A 20,982-nucleotide genomic window follows, 5' to 3' on the forward strand; every position below is an offset into this window, starting at 1 on the left:
ATTTTTTTATTATTATTATTTTTTTTATCCTTACTTGAGGACATTTTTCCATTTTTTGTTCCGGTAGAGTGGGAGGGAGAGAGAGAGAAACATCGACGTGAAAGGGACACATCGAGTGGCTGCCACCCGCACAGCCAACCAGGGCCGGGGACAAACTGCAACCAAGGTACATGCCCTTAGCGGGAACCGAACCCGGGTCTCTCTGGAAGGCAGTCCGACGCTCTAACTGCAGAGCCAAACCGGCCAGGGCTATAATTTATTTTTTAATCCTCACCCAAGGACATGCTTAGAGAGAGGAAGGAAGAGAGGGAAAGAGAAACATCGATGTGAGAGAGAAACATCGATTGGTGGCCTTCTGTATGCGCCTCGACTGGGAATCAAACCTGCAACCCGGGTATGTGCCCTGACCCAGAATCAAGCACAACCAACTGAACCACTCTGGCTGGGATGCACATTTTTTAATGAAGGGAGGAAGGAAGGAAGGGGGCGGGGGGAAGGGAGGAAAGGGAAGGAAAAAAGGAAAAAAGGGAGACAGGAAGAATGAAGGAAAATAAAAAATTACCAAATCCTTCGCAGAAAATGTTGCCCTGGCCAGTTAGATCCATTTGCCCTTTTATGCCCCAATTTGCTCACAGTGTGAATCCCGTTGCTTGTTGCTGGGACTTTACCTCGAAGCATCCTTGCACGGTGCTGGAAGCACGGTCTGTGATGACCTTGCGGAAGGGGCACACACTCTCCTTGCGCTGGGCTCCCAGAGTCTAGGTTCAGAGTTCAGCAAAACTGGTGTGTGACCAGATGCTTTCCTGTCCGTAGGCCTGACTAGAAAATCTGGGATGTGGGTGGTCCCCTCCAGATGGCCGTGGCCACAGTCGTGCTGTGTGTCACTCTCCACACCAAGAGTTTTGCCATCCAGCGTTCTTGAGTCCCCCTCCCAGGCTCCCCTCTCTACCTCTACTTGGTCCGGTCCTCTGGGCCGAGCCCGTGTCGACACTGGGGGATTGTATTTGGATCTGTTTGTTAATCAAAGACTTACACAGTGCTTATCAGGTGTTCTGTTCTGTGCTAAGTGCTCTACAGACATTAACTCATTTAATCTCTATAATAACCCTGGGAGGTGGACATTATTGCTGGCTTTACTTTTTCAGCGAGGAAACAGAAGCACAGGGTACTTAGCCGCTAGCTAATGATCACCAATACTGGGTGCCAAGTGGCTGGCGTTCCGACGGAGGCACTCTGGCTTCAGACCCTCCCGTTGGACACCAGGCTATATACCACCTGCGTTTGGCCTCATTCTGGACTGAGCTCTGGGCCCAGAGCAGATCATGAAGGTGGCTGTCCAAGTGCTAGCACGCGTCTCCGCCGCACTTCTGTTTCCCCCGTTCCAAGCGGGAGCCGCGTTGAACACATCCAGGTCTTTAATTCATTCTCAGACGAGCAATCCAAATATTTCTGAGAAGTCTGGGCTTGTTGTGGATGCGACTGAATTTCCCAGGCCTGGGTGAATTTTCATGTGATTGATGCGGCGAGGAACAGAGCGATGCTATTTGGGATGAATGGGGCCCCGGGGGACCACACCCACTCTCCGCCTAGCTCCCGGCTGGCCTGCCAGCGGAGGACAGGCACCTACCAGGATGGGGTGACCCTCCTGCTCGCCTGAAAAACAGAGCAGGCAGGCCCAGCCTTCCCTCGCCGGGCTCTGCCCTGCGTATTGGCCGCGATGCATCCCAATTGTGCCGGGGACAACTCAGACCTGCGGGACTGCTCCGTGCAGATGCGCGGACATTGTCACCACAACAAAGGACGGCAGCACTTCCACCATGGGAGCCTGCGCTTGAGAGCGGTCTGTGCACACACAAAGCGGGCAGCTGTGTTTTTCAGGCCGATTGCGAGAGAACCAGGAATAAGGAGAACTAAATTAAGCCTTTCTCCTTGGACCGTGTTTATTAAAACTATATTCACTTCACTCGTCCGAAGTGCGTATTTCAGAGAACGAAAGCGCCCTGGCTGCCCAGCAGAGGAGCATGAGAGCGAGTTAAAGAGGGGCCAGCTGCCCCTGGGTTTCAGTGTCAGCGGAAACTCAGTTGTCCAGGGCTCACGTAACCACATCTGACTGAACTGGAATGGAATCTCTGCACTCCGCTTTCAGAAGAAATCTAAAAAGAGTCGCTATTTGAGATCTACTTAAAGAAAAAAAAAAGTCCTTCCATGGTTTGTCCTGTAGTATTTATATGAATAGCCTCCTTTCCTAGACTGTCTGTATGTTTCTGAGTTTTCTCTGTGAAGAGAACTAAAAATCAGACTGCTGGTCCACTCACGGAAGGACCTCGCGTTCTTTAAAAAAACTCTATACTTAATTAGTACTCTACTTAATTAGGCAGGAATGCTTTTAGAAGATTCTTCAGGAACAAGAGTGTTCTCATTAGTCCTTAGGAATAAGACCGTTAACCAGAAGCGCTTGTTCAGGGAATAGTCTCTCTGGCCTCCTGTCCTACCTATCCAACAACATAAACTGCTCCCTACTACCGAGAAAGAGGAAGTGCTTGATCGGGGGTCTGAACGAACCAGCTTGCCTAGCTCTTGGCACAGGGAAACTTACTGAATACTAGGTGAACTGGTCCTTCTCCCTCCCACGTTATTTAAGTGGCTCAGAACTCCAGAGACATGGCGGAGACAGGAGGCCGGTTTTCATTTATTCCTCTTTAGTGAGCAGTGATAGTCCCAGGGTCCACGAGATGCATATTAGTTCAGATAAAAAAAATCTTACCACATCAACTACGGATGCCCAGGTTCCCCACTTAATTTGGGGGGAAACCTAAGTTTTATGATATGTTCACTGAGTGAAAGTTGTGACAAAAAAATGCCAAAATATTTTTACTCGGTGCCCTTTTGCTACATTAGTTTTTAAACTTGGAAACTGTCAAACCTTGATAGGGAGGGCAAGAGCTTGGTAGAGCAGGACTCCTCACTTTGGTCTCCTGCAGAGCAAGGGTCTAGGGAAATATATTGGTGTTCTACCCAGAATTTCATTTGGCAAGAAGGTTGCCTGGTAAAACAGTGCAAAAAGTTTCAGAGCTGTTGATGTTCATGACTCACTAAAGTGAATAGGACTGCGCAGTTGGGGGCAGCTGAGTTCTGTCTGGGTAGATTTTTCCACTAAAGATTGAACACTCTACAACCCTGTGTTCAGAGAGCATTGCAAGGACTTAGTAGGTGAAAAAAACAAATGTGGTTAAGTGATGGAGGATTAGAATGATGGATGGATGGATGGAGCATTGGATGGATGGATGGATGGATGGATGGATGGATGGATGGTTGGATGGAGCGATGGATGGATGGATGGAACATTTGATGGATGGATGGATGGATGGATGGATGGATGGATGGAGCATGGATGGATGGATGGATGGATGGATGGATGGATGGTTGGATGGAGTGATGGATGGATGGATGGAGCATTGGATGTATGTATGTATGGATGGATGGAGCATTGGATGGATGGATGGATGGATGGAGCATTAGATGGATGGATGGATGGATGGATGGATGGATGGAGCATTGGATGTATGTATGTATGGATGGATGGAGCATTGGATGGATGGATGGATGGATGGAGCATTGGATGGATGGATGGATGGATGGATGGATGGATGGAGCATTAGATGGATGGATGGATGGATGAGTGGATGGAGCATTAGATGGATGAATGCATGGATGGATGGAAGAAGCTTTGGATTGATAATTCAGTGATATAAAGCCAGCCTCTGTAGTTTAACCTATCTGTGTTTGAAATCTGGATTTACCATTTGTTAGTTGTGTGACTTTGGGAAAGATAGCAAATCTCTCAAAATCTTAGTTTTTCTCAGCAATAAAATGTGGCACCTGTCGTATAAGGTTGTTTTGAGGATTATATGATATGCAACTAAGAGTTTAGCATAGTTTCTGACACATAGTAATTGCTTGTTAAATGATAGCCTTTAATTTCCCAAGCAGGCAAGAGTGTGAAGCAAAGTTATGAACAAGGTTGTTTATTTTCCTGTTGTTAAGGAGAATCATTTGCTATTTTAAGAAAGATTTCATGTCTTGAATGCAGGTGGTAGCACATCAAAGTGTTGATTGGGCTTGGTCCCTGGTGTCCATAACTCAGCGCTTAGGAAATTCAAACACACTTTGCTTTCCTTGGGACCACTGACAACACTAACCAAGGTTTTAGGCAAATAAATAATTGGTCTTGACCTGAATCACTCATGTACTGATTGTTTCGCCATGCCCAGATATGAACTTGTGTTTGCTAAATTAGCAAACCCAGCTGGAGAGGCCAGTGTTCAAGCTGCAGATTCATAGGGAAGTGAAATGTATGTAAGAGACAGTCCCAGGGAGCAGAAGGACACCTGGACTCAAGTCACAAACGCTGGGTTCAAATTTCTGTTTCATCATGTTCTAGTCCTAGGAGTAGTCTGAGCCTCAGTTTCTTGTTAAAAATGGGGGTAATAATAGCTACAAAGGCCACAGGGTTAGTATGGGCATCACGCTGGATAAGGCAGGTGAACACTTTTAGAAACTAAATGCTATCCAACTAAGACAGTAGCTCAATTATGCAGATGGTTAGTACACGAAGGCACTGAAGGACACTCAAGTTTCCTGGCCCGAGTGAGCAGAGTGACTGTTTTCCCCGCCCAGATCTGCGGCTCATGTCCCCCGCCTGCCACACACCCACAGAAGCAAGCCAAGGAATCCATGTGCCGAAGGGAGCAGAGAACCACAGCAGTTATCCAGAGAATTCAGGCAAAAAGCATATTTTTGTTTGATATATCCAGACATTGCAGCAAAAGTGGCCCTGGGGGAGATTGGAGCAAGCAGGACAATGAGTAAGATTCTTCGAGTTCTTAAATTAGACATGTCTGCCGTCGGCCTCGAGGACCAGTGGGGGTGGCACTTGGCTGGGAACCTGTCTTCACTCCTCACTTGCCCATCTCTGTCTCTCTCTCTCTGATTCTCTTCCCCCCGAACATCTTCTTTCCCTGTGACTGTTTCTCATTTACTGTCTTGTTCCTTCTGCCTACTTGTCTCTGCCCCTCTGATTCTGTCCTCCCTTGTCTCTGTCTTCTTGTCTGTGCCTTTCTCTCGTTCCCTCATCCCTGAATTCTTTCCCCCTCTGCTTTCTCTGCCTCTGTGTCTCTGACTCGCTTTCCATCCGTCTACCTCTCTTCACTTGCTTCCTTTCTCTCTGTCTGTCTCGACCTCTGTCTTTCTGTCGCTGTTTGTCACTCTCTGTCCCTCTCTCAGATCTGAGAGCTGCCACTTGCTGTTTTACTGAATCTGCTTCCCTGTTCCTCGGTGGCCAATTTTTTTTCCTCCAGTTAGAAAGTAGCTCAGGCCTTAACCCATTTCCTCTGGCGTATCCAAATTAATTAGGTGAGACTGGGATCACACGTTTTAGAATTAGAATAATATTTATCAAGCACCCTGGAGAGAAGAGGATGGAAGAGGGAGAGGAATGGGAGCAAGGAGGGAGGTCGAGGCGCTGAGGAGCTGCAGGAGGGGGAGGGGAGCTGAGGGGAGGAAGAGCCGGCAGAGGGGATCACTCCTCAGGGCACTGTGTGGGAAATTGGGCCACCTTTCTGGTTGCCAGAGGGCGCTGGGAAAGAATGAATCTTGGAGAATGGTATTCAGGAGTCAGGGAAGCCCACAGGGCAGGGGTGGCCACCCTTGCTACCATTAGGACCACACAGGGCAGGGTCCCTGTCCCCAGATAGTCTGACTCTTCAGGAACAACTTTGCTAGCACGTCACTCCTCTTTGGTGGTGCTGCCCAGCTTAGCCCCGCCAACTAGGCATCTGAAGAGGATATAGTGCAAGTCATTCTCTTCAGGAGGACACAGGCTGACTGCACCCCAGGTAAAGCTCATTCTCCAGCAGCAGCCACATCTGAGCTCGCTTGGTGTCCACCAAGACTGACGGTCCTCAGAAAGGTGTCTTCCCTTCACCCCTCAGTCCTTGGAGCCCGCATCCTGCAGGGCTTCTCAGGAGGCGGGCAGAGAGTCTCCCCATCCTGGGAGGGGTGACTCAGTTGGAAAATCTCTTCCCTGCTACATCCTCCTTGGCTGATGAGCCTCGCAAATCCACTCTGAAACTGCCATTCCACTGTCAGTGGGAACAGAAGTGAGGTTGGGCTGAAAGTCCTACAAATGCTGGGATGTACTGTAGCTGGGCTGTGACAAGACCTGAGGACACACTGATGGCCCAGGCAGACAAGGCTCCCTCCTTCAGGACGTTCATTTCAGTGTGCCCAGCTCCACTGTGTCCCAGAGCCTAGCCCCGTGTCCCGGCTTGGCACGGGCTGCCCAGTAGATACCTGGGGAACCAGACTGCATTGAGCCTCCGTCAAAAACCTGCCTCGTCTGGTTCTGTGTAGATGTCAATCAGGGCTTGTCACCCCTGCCACTATGGTGCTGAGGACTGTACGTTCTTTGTCATGGCTGCTCTGTGTGTTGGGGCATGATTGGCAGCACCCTGGCCTCTCCGCACCTGGTGCCAGGAACACTCCCCCCCCCAGGTGTGACGAAAAATGTCTTTGGACATTGCCAGTGTCCAAAATCACCATGGACAACGACTGATGCAGACTCAGGCTTGGCCTACTGAAAGCAGTGGACTTCACCTCGAGAATCCATCCTCCTCCATGGGCACCAGGCAGGTAGGCGTCTTTATCAACTTGGGAGGCAGAGGAAGGAAAGAAAGAAAAACAATACAAACCTTTTTTTTTTTTTTGTAAGAGCAGCTTTATTGAGATATAATTCACTTACCATAAAATGTATCCTTAAAATTTAAAGTCTACAATGCAGTGACGTTTGTATATTCAGAGTTGTCTAGCTGTCTATCACTATAATTTTAGGACATTTGTACCTTCCCCCGAGGAAATCCTGTACCTGTTGGCCGTCACTCTGCATTTCCCCTCCCCTAGCTCCTGGCAACCACAAATCTGCTTTCTATCTCTGTGGATCTGCCCAATCTGGACATTTGGTGTCGATGGAATCATTCAACAGATGGTCTTTTGAGACTGGCTTCTTTCACTTAACTTGAGGAATTTCAAGTTTATTCATTTTGTAGACCGTCAGTTCTTCTTTGCTTCTTAAGGCTGAGTGATAATCATTGTGTGAACGCACCGCGTTCCGTTTATCCATTCATCTGATGTACTCTTAGGTGGTTTCCGCCTTCTGGCTATTATTCACGTGCCGCTGTGAACCTTCATATATAGCTTCCATGTGGACCTGGGTTTCATTCTCTTGGGTATATACCTAGAAGAGGAATTGTTGGGCCACGTGGTAACTCGACGTTCAGCGTTGTAAGGAGCCGCTAGTGTCTTTAGCCAAGGCCTACACCACTTCACAGTCCCGCCTGCAGCTCACACTGGCTGTAGTTTCTCTTTTTTCTTTTTTTTTTTTTTTATCCTCACCCGAGGACATTTTTTTTTTTTTGTACAGATAGAGTGAGAGGGAGAGAGAGAGAGAAACATGGACGTGAAAGGGACACATCGAGTGGCTGCCACCCGCACAACCAACCAGGGCCGGGGACAAACTGCAATCAAGGCACATGCCCTTAGCGGGAACCGAACCCGGGTCTCTCCAGACCGCAGGCCGACGCTCTAACCGCTGAGCCAAACCGGCCAGGGCCTGGCTGTAGTTTCTCTACTTCCCGCCGACACTGGCTGTAGCTGTTCCCGTGGTTCTGAAGGGGTGTCTCCCCGAGGTTTCTGTTGCCATGTCCCTGATGACTCATGCTACTGAGCTGCTGTCCGTGTTTACTTTAGAGAAGTGTCTGTTGATACCCTTCGTTCATTTTTAAGTTGGGCTGTTTGTTTTTTATTGTTGAATTTTAAGAGTTCTTTACGTATCCTGAAGATGTCTCTTCTCAGAAATATGGCTTGCAAATATCTTTTCCCATTCCACGGGTTATCTTTCATTTTCTTGATGGCATCTTCTGATGCAGAAAAGTTTTTCATTTGGATGAAGTCTCATTTATCTTTCTTTTCTTCTTCTTTTGTCATTTGTGCTTTGGGTATCATATTTAAGAAACCATCGCCGAATTGATGGCACAGACATTTATTTCCATATTGTCTAAGAGTTTACAGTTTCAGTTCTAATATTTAGATCTATGATCTGTTTTGAGTTAATTTTTATGTGTGGTATGAATTAAGAATCCAACTGGATTCTTTCGCATGTGGATAACCAGCTGTCCAAGCAACTTTTCTCTCCCCATTGAATGATCTTCACATCCTTGTTGAAAATTGATTGACCACAGGTACCTGGGTTTATTTCTGGGCTCTCGGTTCTATCCCATTGATCTGTATATCTGTCATAACTTTTAGCTCACTGTTTTCTTACCATGTAGCTGATAAACAGGAGGCTGAAGGGATCAGGTAACTTGCATACATGTGTGGTTTAAAAAATAAAATATCTATCGCGTGTTGAAATGAGAAGGCATCTTAGCGGTCATGCGAGTGCACCCTTGTTTTGATAATGAGGGGGGGGAAAGATTCATTTTTAATTGTATTTATTTATTTTGTTTTTTAATTGGTTAATAAAAGTATATGGGTTTCAGGTGTACAGTTCTATAATACATCGTCTGTGTGTTGTGTTCACCACCCCAACCACTTATCCCCTTTACCCTCTTTCCCTCCCTCCATGCCTGCCCTCTGGTAATCACCATGCTGTTGTCTGCGTCTATGAGGTCTTTGCTTTTTTTTTTTGCTTAATCCCCTCACCCTTTTCACCCAGCCCTGCAGCCCCTGCCCGCTGACAGTCTGTTTGTCCTGTAAATTTTAATGTCAGAGATGAACACATCACCGCTCATCAGAGGCAGAGCTGGGATTAGAATCTCCTGACGTCGAGGTCTCTGACCCCGACCACAGGTCTGCCTGAGCTTCCTTCACCAGACGAGCGAGCCCGTGTTCCCCTCACTGCCCGGCTCCCACGCCGGCTGGGGCTGGTGGCGTGTGTCTGCTCCTTTCTCTCCCGCCGGAGAAAAGAAAGCCGGTGAGGGGGAAGCAGTTGGAAAATCGGAAATTGCTGTGTAAATGCCACTGAATGATAAGATTGCCGGTTTGATGCTCTTCTCCCCAGAAGGTTCAGCGTGTCAGAGGCAGCAGCATGGAAGGAAGCTGATCACTCTCAGAGCCGTTTGTAAACTGGCACGTTTGCCGCTTGCCAAGAGGACAGAGTGTGGGAGCTGGCACCCCTGTGCGAATGAAGCCTCGGGGTGAGCTGCTGGCTGGGAGAGGCCGGGAGGCGTGGCGCCTCCCCCACATCTCAGGGACTCCCCACGTAGATGGGAGACTTCTTGCCCAGCTCATGCAAAACAGGGGGTCACTCAGATCTGGGGACCTGGCTCTAGAATGACAGTGTCCAGATGGTGGTCTCTCGGCTTGTCCATGCTTATCTTTGCCTTGTCAGAGGATCCCTGTGTCTCTGTTTTCAGTCAATACTGCTTATCCTATGCGTCACGCCCTTACAGCGAGTCCCGTCTGAAATCACGTTGTGGAGTGATTTCCGAAACTGTGAGCCCTTAGGTGGCAGGGACTGCGCCCTGTTCACCTGTCTCTGCAGGGACCGGCGTGTGCTGAGTGCTCAGTAGCAGGTGTGGTTGCAGAGCTGCTGAGGAGCAGAAGCTGCTCCTGGGTAGCTGGGTCTCTTGTGGAGGGCATGGGCCTCTCCGGCGTCAGCAGCAACTCCGGGCACCCTCCTTCCTGCGCACTTCCCGCCCTGCATTTGTCATTGCTCCGTCCTCCAAGCTCCGGTCCTGTTCCGTCTGCACCGTCCATGTGTTCTGATAGTTATCTTTGCACCTGCACATCCTGTCGCTGCAGCTAAAGCGTATGTTTCTTTGGTGGTGGGAGGTTACCAGTGTAGAATACATGCTATTGGTGTGTGTTTCTCGATGGGGAAGTTGGTCACTGGTATCTGCTGGCCGCTGCTGTAGACGTCGCTTGGAATAGGGGGGATTGGGGGAAGCCAGTGTTTTGAAAGGGCCCAGAGTTCCTTGATTTAAATTAATTAAACAAAGAAACCATCTGGCCGATGCGGCTCAGTGGTTGAATGGTGACACATGCACCAAGAAGTCGCCAGTTCGATTCCCAGTCAGGGCACATGCTCAGGTTGTGGGCTCAATCCCCAGTAGGGGGCATGCGGGAGGCAGCCAGTTGATGTTTTCTTTCATCAATGTTTCTCTCTCTCTCCCCCTCTCCCTTCCTCTGTCTCGAAAATCAATAGAGGAAAAAAAAAATTTAAAAAGAAAGAAAGAAAGAAACCATGATTACTACATTCTAGTTGCCCAGCATGGCAACCTCTAGCCTGTGTTCCTGCTGAGACCAGCCCCAGAGGGAGCTCCGGACATCGAAGGGCCTTTGTGGCCGTGCACAGCTGCTCGGTGCATCTCACTGTGATCTCCTCCTTGTTTAGGGCTCTGGCTGACATCTTGAGACAACAGGGACCAATCCCCATAGCACACTGTGAGAGAGAAACGATCTCGGCCATCGATACCTCCCCAAAGGAGAGCACGCCGGTCAGATCGTCCTCCAAAAACCACTACACACCCGTGCGCACGGCCAAGCCGACTCCAGGTAAGTGAGAGCTGGTCGCCTTGATCTTTGCTGAGCCTGTTAAGAGGTCTTGGTGAAGTTGCTGCTCTGGTGGGGGGTGGTCATGAAGCCTGTGCTGTAAGACTCTCTGATGGGCGGTTGGGCTTGCGAAAGAGTCTGGGGACTGTCCCCCTGGGGAGGTATTGGTGTGGTAGACACTTCCGCCAATGAGTGTCCGGGCTGGAGGGGAGCTGTTGGTTTAGGGCATCCGTGGTTTAGTGAGTGGCTGGTGTAACTTGCTCACCGGGAAGGGAGCTGTGGCGGAGGACAGTCACCACTTGTTCATGAGGGGAAGGACCGCCTAGGATGCTGTGTGACAAGAAATTGCTGCTGTCCATTGTAGAGACTTCTCAACTGTTAGAATCTCACAAAGCACTTCCGAGGGTAGGGGTTGTGTCTGTGTTGTAGGGGGACCCTTTCCTGGGCTTTCGCAGTTCTGGGATGGATGACAAGTTGCCATGAAATAGCAACGTCTTCCACTCTTCTACTGGATTCTTGCTGTGTCTGCGTGAGGGAAACCGAGCAGGGCTCATTCCTTGTCGTGAGGAATAGTAACTGAAGCTCAAGGAAGTGGAGTGACTCGGACAGGTCACTCTGATAATAATAATAAGACATCACTAATGGCGAAAATGTAACCTCTCACTTATTGGGTCTTACTCTGTGCCGAGTGTTAACGCTGAGCATTTTACATGTATTTTCCTTCTTATCCTTCACAGCAATTTTAAAAGTACTTATAGTGTCCCCATTTCACACGAGGAACAGAACGGTTCAGTAATTTTCCCAAGGACAAAGTTGTAAGAAAGAAAGCCAGGATTTAATAGGGGCATAAAGGTAATAATAATAAGGACTAGAAAATCCTAATATCCTAACCCGGTGGGGACATGACGCCAAAGTATCTGAGTGGACAGTCTCCTTACAAGTACAGCTGAGGACGTCATTTCTCTTGATGAGCTTTATTAGGCAGCCGAACACTGACCCCAGTCTCTGACTCAGCTTCTGCTGCTCTGATACTTGGGTCTGAAATCTTCACATCTGTCACCCTTTTCAAAGGACGGGCAATAGTCTGAACTAAACCTGCAATAAGGACATGCCACAGCTAGGTGGCGGCGGGTGGCTGCAGGTTCAAAATGAACAGTGACTGTGCTGTTGGGATCGAATTTATTTCCCATTCATTCTTGAATGTTCTTAGATGGATTAAACCCGAAACCACATACTTGTCTTTAAGGTGCTATAGCATTACAGCTTTTGAGAATCTGATAAAAGTTAGGGACATTCTTCTTAGAAGATATACATATGTATTCATCCAAAATTTTGCATAGGATTTAAGGGTATTCATAGACCTTTCCAAAGTTAGACATCCTTGGTTTAAAATTAGAGATGAGAGAGCCACCTTTGCAAAAAATCTACGATGCGTCTTTAGCCTTAATATCATAGATGCTTAAAATGTAAGCAGTGGAAGGAATCTTGGCAAAACACACACACGCACGCATGCACCTCTGGGGCAGTAGTTATCTACCCGTGTGCACCTTAGAATCACCTGAGAAGCAGTTACAAATACTGGTGCCCGGGCCCCACAAATGAACCAGAGTTTCTAAGAATGCTGCTGGCATCCGTACTTTTAGAAATTTCCCTCTGATCATTTTAACGTTGGGACAGTGAAAAACCGCTGGTCCAGACGGATCCTTTTGTTTCACGAGTAAGAACACTCCACTCTGCCAGTGGGTCTCAAATTTGGCTGTACATTGGAATCACCTGTGGACTCTCCTGAGGGACTTTAAAAATTAAGGGTACCTGGGCCCCAAGCTCAGAGATTGTGATGTAATTGGTGTGGGGGTGTGGCCTGAGCCTGAGGGGGCGTGGTGTTTAAAGCTTCCCAGATGATTCTACTGCGGAGGGAAGTTGGAGCATCACTGGGCGATGGGAAATACATAAAGGCGCCCTGCTAACTCATCCTCGTGATCATTGGTCACTGTGGAACCTAACCTCGGTACCTTGGCCGTCTTTGAGTGGGGCATTTGTCTCCCTGAAGATTCATGGTTTGAAGTCAGACTCCTCCAGAACCTCATCTGCAGCTCTGGAGCTTCAGATCCAAAGCATCCTCGGGACTTTCCCGTCGGCTCCGGTTTTCTCTGTCTCATTCACAGACCAGCGAGTTCCCACCGAGGCCAGGCTGATTAAGTAGATAGTCTTGATGTGTCCTTAACACCTTTCGCTGGGCAGGAGTTTTGTCATTTCTTCTTGTTCCTATTGCACCCTCCCCTAGTGATCCGAGAAAGAAAGACAGCTTCTGGTTGCACGCCTCGCTCCTGTTTGGAGAAAGCCTTTCTGTAGTTCTCAGACTGGAGCCTGCCACTTGACTTTTAGAAGTGGGAGTGGTTTCCCTGGTCTAGGAAGCACTTACATTTAAAAGCAATTTCATAGCAACCCACAACATCGGCAGCTTCCAAGGGACACAACTGCTTTTCCAAGTAGCGGATATCCTTTGCCACAGAGGATTGCAATTTGAGCAGAATTGAAGCAGAACTTTGCCTGAACGTTCAAAGTGGAGATTGTGATTTTGCCATTGGCTGCGGTTTGTCAAATGAACACCCCCCCAATCGTAGGAGTTTGGTTGGCCGGGAGTCTTTCAGGGGGTCGTAAAGAAATTACCCAGAAATACCAGGAGGCATCATAGCATATGGGTATTTTGATACTCAAAATATTTCAGGGACCTGCCTCATCAGCACCACTTGGGATTTGTGAGAACTGTAGAATCATGGTCTCCTTCTCACCTGCTGAATGGAACCTGCATTTTTTTTTTTATCCTCACCTGAGGATAAGTTTTTATTGATTTTATTTTTTAGAGACAGAGGAATAGGGGTGGGGGGAGAGAGAGAGAGAGAAATATTGCTCAGTTGCCCCCCGTACACACCCTGAGCAGGGATGGAACCCGAGACCCAGGTTTGTGCTCTGACCGGGAATCAAACCTGCAACCTTTTGGTGTCTGGGACGATGCTCCAACTGACGGAGCCACCCGGCCAAGGCTGGAACCTGCATTTTAATGATTTCAGCAGTAAAGTTTGAGAAGCACTGGGGAAGCATGAGTTCTGAAACATCTCCTCAGTTTGCCTTCTGACCCTACCTGCTGCCTAAGTTGTTTTCAGGATTTGGTGAGTTAGACCAACGAGAGCCCGTAAGACAGGTCCTGCCATGGAGCAGACTCTGGGTTCAGCCATGACTGGACTCTGGCCACCCTCAGGGCGAATGAACCCACAGTGACAGTAACGCAGGCATCAGTGCCCTTCGACCTGGCAGGGTCACGGGGCTGCATCTAAAATGAAATCCCCTAGACCCAAGCCTTCCTGAGGCTGAAGGCTTCGCGGGGCTTTGTCCAGCCCTGTCCGGGTCTTGGACGTCGGAAGCACATGCCTGTTTGATTTAGGAGGTGGCGGGAGGGTCCTGCCTGAATGATAATAAAAGCGGTGATGCCGTGAGCAGCACCAGTACCAGAGTCATGCCTACCACGTGGCGGGCACGTGATTTGTGCACAGGGACCCTGTCACCTTCCTTAGGTACAGGGCAAAAAAATCCCTGTCTCCTTAAGAGCCCTTTACCCTGGCTTGCCCAGACGTCCTGTTCCAACTTGAAAGATAGCTTCATAATGGACAGTTACTTTGAATGTAGAAAATCTACCCTACCCCTCAAATCTGGCTGCCTCTGGACCCTCGCTATTCAAAGTGTGGCCCGGGACCGACAATGACTGCCTCCCCTTGGAGCTTGTTAGAAATACAGAGTCCTCGGCTCTTTCCCAGACCTGCCGAGTCAGAATCGCATTTGAAAAGATCTGTCTGAATGCTCACGAAAGTTGTAAAAAGATCCCGTCAGCACGGTGATCCTCAGCCTTGGACACTCCCTGGAATCATGTGGGCAGCTCTGGAAATACTAATGCCTGGCGCTCACCCCAGAGACTCTGATTTCATTGGTCTGGGTTAGAACCTGGGCACTGGTCTTTTTCAAACACTTCCCACGTGGTTCTCACGTTCAGCAGACTTGGAGAACCTGAGCTGGGAGGGAGACTGTCGAGGACGGAACACACCTTGGGGACTGTGGAGCTTGGGGTCCCATGCAGCCCACAGGAGGGAGCCTGGCCGGTCCAGGTCAGTGGGCTGCAGGGACAGGTCCTCCCATGGAGGCAGCGGGGGCTGGAGGGCTCCGGCGCACCTGAGAGGGAGGGGGTCCACCTGCAGCTCCGAATGGGGACCCCTGGGCAGCAGCCTCATACAGGCAAGGGTCTTGTCTTTCTATTCACTGTGCTATCCTAGACCCAAGAAGATTGCCTGGAAGGTCATCATAGTTGCTCAATGACTATTTTTTCAGGGAATGAATGGACGAGGACACTGACCTTTACTTGGATGGATGTAGGAGCTAGCACGTAGGTATTGGTTCTAGCTACATGCCGAAGAGCCCCGTTTCCAGGCACGGTTCACGGCTGCAGGTGAAGCCCGACGACCTGGGACATATGCCTGGACACTGGGAAACCTCTGGTCAACTTCATTCTCTAATAGGAAATGGGACTTTCCTGTCATCCCCAGGGGACCAGGGCTGTCTTTTTTTAGAGGGGGCTAAGATCGATAGCCTCATAAAACTTCGGAGCGCGAAGGGGATGAAGTGATCAGCTGACCCGACCTGTACTTGACCTGTGAGGAAACCGAGGCACACTGAGGTCATCTCGGTGAGAGGCGGGAGGGCCAGGCCTCAGCATCCAAGCTTCAGTGTTGGAGTTGAAAATGTGGTTTGTGCAGGTCGACAGACTGGGCGTGAATCCTGGATCCCTACTTACACGTTTTAGGACTCAGGCTACATGGCTTCACTTCTGTGTCTGTGATATGGCAATAACGGGCACTGTCCTCAAAGGGTGATTAAAGAGTTGAATGAAATAATCCATGTATTTTAAGGGCTTGGCAGTGGCGTGGTGCAGAGTTCTGGCTCCGTAGTTGTCGCATTTTCATCACCATCGTAAGCATCATCTCTTATATCAGCTGTGTCTTCTTCATCTTTACCTGTTCTCTCCTTTTTTTTTATATAATTTTTTTTTTAGAGACAGAGTGGAAGGTAGAGAGAGAGAGAGAGAGAGAGAGACATTGATGTGAGAGAGACACATTAATTGGTTGCCCCCCGCACAACCGGGGATCAAACCTGCAACCTAGGTACGTGCCCTTGACCGGAATTGAACCTGAGACACTTTGGTCCGAGGCTGACGCTCTAACTGCTGAGCCAAACAGTCCAGGGCTGTCCTCTCCTTCGGTTCCCTCTTCCCGTGAGCTCCCAGGGTCTCCCTCGCCTGCATTCCTTTCCACAGTTCCCCTGATTGCAAGGACCCTTCTCTCCAGCCTTGGGGTCTTCCGCAGGGACGGGCCTCGGCCCTTCCGTGAAAACAGGCCCTGACTTAGCCCACGGCGGTCCTGTCATGTCATTCCTCCTCCTACTTACTTGGATGTCCCCTGTCACTTCCAAGTTTTCTCTTGGCAATGGTTTCTTTCTAACCCTACACCTGTTGTCTGGACAGTCTCCCCGCCGACCAGCAGTGGCCTTTCCCGAGTGGGGTTTCTGTGCTGCCCCCGCGCCCTCCACGTCTCACCCGTGTTCTTGCAGTGACTGTCCTGCGGGCCTCTGCCTGGGGATGACCTGGGCGAACCAGAGGCTGACCCAGCAGCCACATGAGGCGGGTACTCTCTGTCGCCGCCTCACGGGTTCTGAGAAACCCAGCAAGTTCACTGTGTCAAGGCTGGTGGCAGAGAAAGGGCGTCCCTGACCCTCGACGACAGGAGTGGCAGTACTTGGTGCTGACCCTGTAGTCAACACGGAGCACGGCGCCCTCTGTATGCCTTACCCGTACGGTTGAAGCGGCACGGCTGCCCGAGGCTTATTTTACAGATGAGAAGACGGAGGGAGATGGCAGACCTTGCCCCAAGGTCACACGTGGTCCTTGGTGGAGCGAGGACTCCAGCCCAGCCTGGGCTTCAGGCACCGGGCTGCTGCGCCCGGCTGTGTCCGGGCTCCATGCCGCTCGCTCCCCGTTCAACGTGGGCCGTAGGAGGCCGTTCAGTCCGTCCGCAGAGCCTGCCGTCACGGTCCACCCAAGCTTCAGACCAGGAAGCACTGCCCTTCAGTGCATCGAAACCCATTTTTGTCTCAGTGGGTTTTGTTTTTGTTTGTCTTTAATTCTCACCCGAGGATATTTTTCCATTTATCTGCAGATAGAGTGGGAGGGGGAGAGGAAGAGAGAGAGAAACATTGATGTGAGAGAAACACATTGATTGGTTGGCTCCCACAGGACCTCAACCAGGGCTGGGGATCAAACCATACCCGAGGTACATGCCCTTGACCAGAATCGAACCCGTGACTCCTTGGTCCGCTGGCCAACACTCTAATCGCTGAGCCAAACCAGCCAGGGCTGTCTCAGTGGCTTATTTGTATATTTAGTTATTAATATTTTTTTCTTTATTCATTGTAGAGAGAGAAGAAGGGAGAGAGAGATAGAAACATCAATGAGAGAGAACATCGATTGGCCGCCTCCTGCACCCGCACTGGGGATTCGTGTCTCGGTGTTTTTAGAAGAGAGGGTGATCAGGCTAAAATGCGTGACGCATCACTGTGCTCCCCAACAGTTCACAGTGGGATCGGCGTGTGGCCGGTGCTGCGCTGGTCCCTGGGAGTCCAGGCGTGGAGCCCCGTGGAGTGTGGACAGGCGTGTAGACATGCGCAGGCAGGGTGCAGGCGCACAGGAGGAGTGGAGGCCCGAGACCGATGGAGGCCAGGCTGCGCCGGGGCCCCAGAGCACGCCGAGGGTTCAACCCGCGAGGAAGGGCGGGCAGTGGACGAAGGTGCAGGCAGCCTGCTGAAACCAGAGGGTGTTAACTGATGTCCAGAAGGAACATTCCGAGAGAGGGTGCTGCCAGGGCTTCCGTGGTGGGTGTGAGGCCCCCCACGCTGCAGCGCTCTGGGCTCCCGGGTCAGCGTCCTCGGGCTTCTCGTTGTTCCCTTCCCTGGGTTCGGGCTTTCCACTCGCTGCTTGGCGTGCTCCCCTTTCTTAGTCCAAGCCTCCCTGAGCAAGCAGCCAGGCTCAGTAAGCTCGTGTGCTGAGTCCGTGGGCCCCGGCCAGCTTCTCGGTGGAACAGCCTGCCCGTCCTTTACATCAGGTTTGTTTGTGCTGACAGCTTCCTTTCATGCTTCCTTGTGGGTTTAGGGGACATTCCAGGGGAGTGATTTCTGGACAACGAGGCCTTCACATGGTCTGTTTCAGAGCTGGTCACCTGTATTGTTTTCACCCGGTACAGTGTGATGCTGCATCTTTTCCGTGAAGTCTCATCACTTGGGTCATCCATGCCTTTGGCCAAGAATTGGAAGCAACTTAGGTGGTGATTAAAAGCAGACGATGGAGTCAGACTGCTATGAACCCAGACTCTGCCTCGATTTCCCCATCTGTAAGATGGGGCTAATGATGGTGTCTCCCTTCCCGTACAGTGTGGGGATTCAATGAGTGTTTTTTAATTCTCACCTGAGGACAGTCTTACCGCTTTGGAGATGGGGAAGGGAGAGAAAGAGAGTGAGAAACATCAGTCGGTTGCCTTCCCGTACAATCCCCGACCGGGAATCGAACCTGCAACCACTCGAGCCACACTGGCCAGGGCTAAATGAGTTTTAATGTTAAGCGATCAGAGCAACGTTGGACACAGTACATTTGACACAGAGAAAACCTGTTTTAAGTCTGCACCATCTCATATGCTGGTCGCTAGGTCACGTGGCTGTTGGATGCTTGGAAGGTGTTTCAGAGTCTCGAGAGGTTTCAGAGTTGGTAGGTAAAATAGAATGTAAGATAGCGCCATAATCTTTTATATTGATTACATGCTGAGATGATAATATTTTGGATCGATTGTATTAAATAGAGTCTACTAGTAAAATTAATTTCCTGTTTTTATTTATTTTTTATTTATTTATGTTTTATTTATTTATGTTATTTTTATTTATGTTTTTATTTATTTATTTTTATTAGTTTATCATTATTATTATTATTTGTTAATCCTCATCTGAGGATATTTTTTCCATTGATTTTCAGAGAGAGTGGAAGGGAGGGAAGGAAGAAAGAGAGAGAGAGAGAGAGAGATCAATTGGTTGCCTCCTGCATGCTCCCTGACGGGGATGGGGGACGAACCGGCAGCCCAGGCACGTGCCCTGGGCTGGAAATCGAACCCTCGACCAGGGTGGTTAAAAGCACAGACTATGGAGTCAGACTGTTACGAATCCAGGGACTGGTGCCCTAACCACTGAGCAACCAACCAGAGCCTGTTTTTATTTTTTAATGTGGCTACTTAAAAATGTAAAATTCCACGTGTGGCTCACATCTGTGAGCCCGATTTCAGGGTTAGCAGTGTTGAGTGTCTACTTGAGTTCAGGTGTGTCAGTCCTGAACAAAACCCTCTCTCTCCCTTTGCGGAGCTTGCGTTGTACTGACGGAGACAGCACGCAAACAGGCAAGCCTGCAGAGAGTGGTCAGCGCAGGGCAGTCAGGCAGGTGATGTGAGGGACGCTGCGACGGGAGTCGCTTTCCATAGTGTGGTCCTAAGAGGTGGCATTTGAGCTGACTGATGAGCAGGGGCCAACCATGGAGAAATATGGAGGAAGAACATTTCAGGCAGAGGAAACATCAAGTGCAAAGGCCCTGAGGCAGGAGCAAAACTGGCCTGTTCACGGAATAGCAGGGAGGCACAGGTGTCAGGTGGTGAAGGAAGGGGTGGGCAGAGCATGAGGAGGAGGAGAGGGACAGACATGGGCCAGTCTTGCAGGGTCTTGGAGGCCACAGTAAGGAGAGTGGGTTTTATTTAACTCTGAACATCTGATTTCTGTTTTAATAAGACCATTCTGGTTGCCAACTAGTGGAGATGGGCTTTGCTGAGACGCAGGGTAACCAGTTAGCATTTCTAATAGCAACACGGGTTCATAAGAGAATTCTCTCTGACTTCCTCCCTAAGAAGACACCCCATAAAGGGCCAGATGAAGCAGGGATAGCACGTAGGTTTCAGAATCAGATAAGCCAAGGTCCATATCCTCATCTTGGCTAAGAGCAGAGGCCTTAGTCCAGGGCCCTTCCCCAGGGGTTGGCACACTTTCTTTGGAAAGGGCCAGACTGTCTCTGTGGCAGTTACTCACTTGTGCCCCTGAAGAGCAAAAGCAGACGCAGCAACACCCAAATGAGTGGGCTCAGCGGATGCCCAGAACACATTCGTTACACTGACGGTGGTGGGCAGGGTCCGGCCCTTGGGCTCTGGTTTACCAACTTCTGTTCTTAACGTCTCTCTGAAAACCACAGGCACCTTCCGGGTGCCAAATGAATGGGGCACACCCTAGCCGGGAACCTGGGGCAGGGGTCAAAGGCCAGCAGAGCCCTGGGCCCAGCGGGTGCTTCTACAGGTCAGGCTCCATGCCCGCCTCCCCGTCCTGTGGCTCTGGCCAGGGTGTTGCTGCAGCCCGATTCTCCGGCTGGTGGACCGGGGCCTGGTGAGGGCGGGTGAAGCAACCACAGTGGGACCAGGGTCCTCAGCCCCAACCTCGCGGCTTTACCTGCCACGCAGGTGATGGTGTAGCGAGCGTGCTTATCATATGTACAGTCGACACGTCACTGGCAGGGTGGGCCAGCACCCCCTGGGTGGCCCAGACTCAGGGTTCACAATGTCCACATGGTGTAGACACCCCAGGGTACACTGAACACGCCCACCAGCATCTCACATCCCGTTCCTTTCCAGTCCTCAGACACCTTGCCCCTGATCTGCACCCCTCCCCTTCCTCACCTGTGCTCTGCTCCCCCTCAGCGTGGAGGGACAGCCTTCCCTCCGGTTCACACCCGCTCGCCCCCCTTCTCCCTCCCTGACTGTGACATTTTGCAAAACAGTCGTCTACACCTTTGCCTGACTTCCACTCCTCCCTCCCACTCTCCAGCCCACAGCCAACTGGCTTCCGTCCCCTCCGCTCCCTGGCTCGGTGGCCTCCTCCATACAAAGTGGGGCTTTGAGAAGCCGCCTCCAGCTCAGCTCCTGCCAGGGGGGACCTCGCAACCCTTCCTCCCTGAAGCCAAAGCTCTGGCCTCCTGAACCCACCCGGTTCCCAAGGGCAGTCTCCCACGCGTGCTCTGCTCTTCGCTGTCTGGGACACTCTCTTTCTGTCCACTCTCCCTCAGCCTTGCCTGGTCCTCCTCACCTCCCAGGTCTCAGCGTAGCTGTCACGTCCCCCGACTCCCTGGCTGGGTTAGCCCTCCCGTGGGTGTCATGGTCGCTGGGCTCCCCAGCACCGCAGAGGGTCAGGGGAGGAGTGTGGACCCCA

The 20,982-nt window shown here is 50.4% G+C and overlaps 1 protein-coding gene across 3 annotated transcripts in view; it reads left to right on the plus strand.

Annotated features, from left to right (window-relative positions):
* SHISA6 (shisa family member 6) overlaps positions 1–20,982 on the plus strand; it is a 288,109-nt gene that overhangs the window by 13,065 nt on the left and 254,062 nt on the right. For all 3 annotated transcript variants that reach the window (XM_036268601.1, XM_036268602.1, XM_036268603.1), the window contains exon 2: positions 10,451–10,611. In XM_036268601.1, the coding sequence (XP_036124494.1) occupies positions 10,451–10,611 (161 nt within the window). The remainder of the gene's footprint in view (positions 1–10,450; positions 10,612–20,982) is intronic.

Source organism: Molossus molossus, unplaced genomic scaffold (assembly GCF_014108415.1).
Source record: "Molossus molossus isolate mMolMol1 unplaced genomic scaffold, mMolMol1.p scaffold_m16_p_19, whole genome shotgun sequence".
Classification (NCBI taxonomy): Eukaryota; Metazoa; Chordata; class Mammalia; order Chiroptera; family Molossidae; genus Molossus; species Molossus molossus.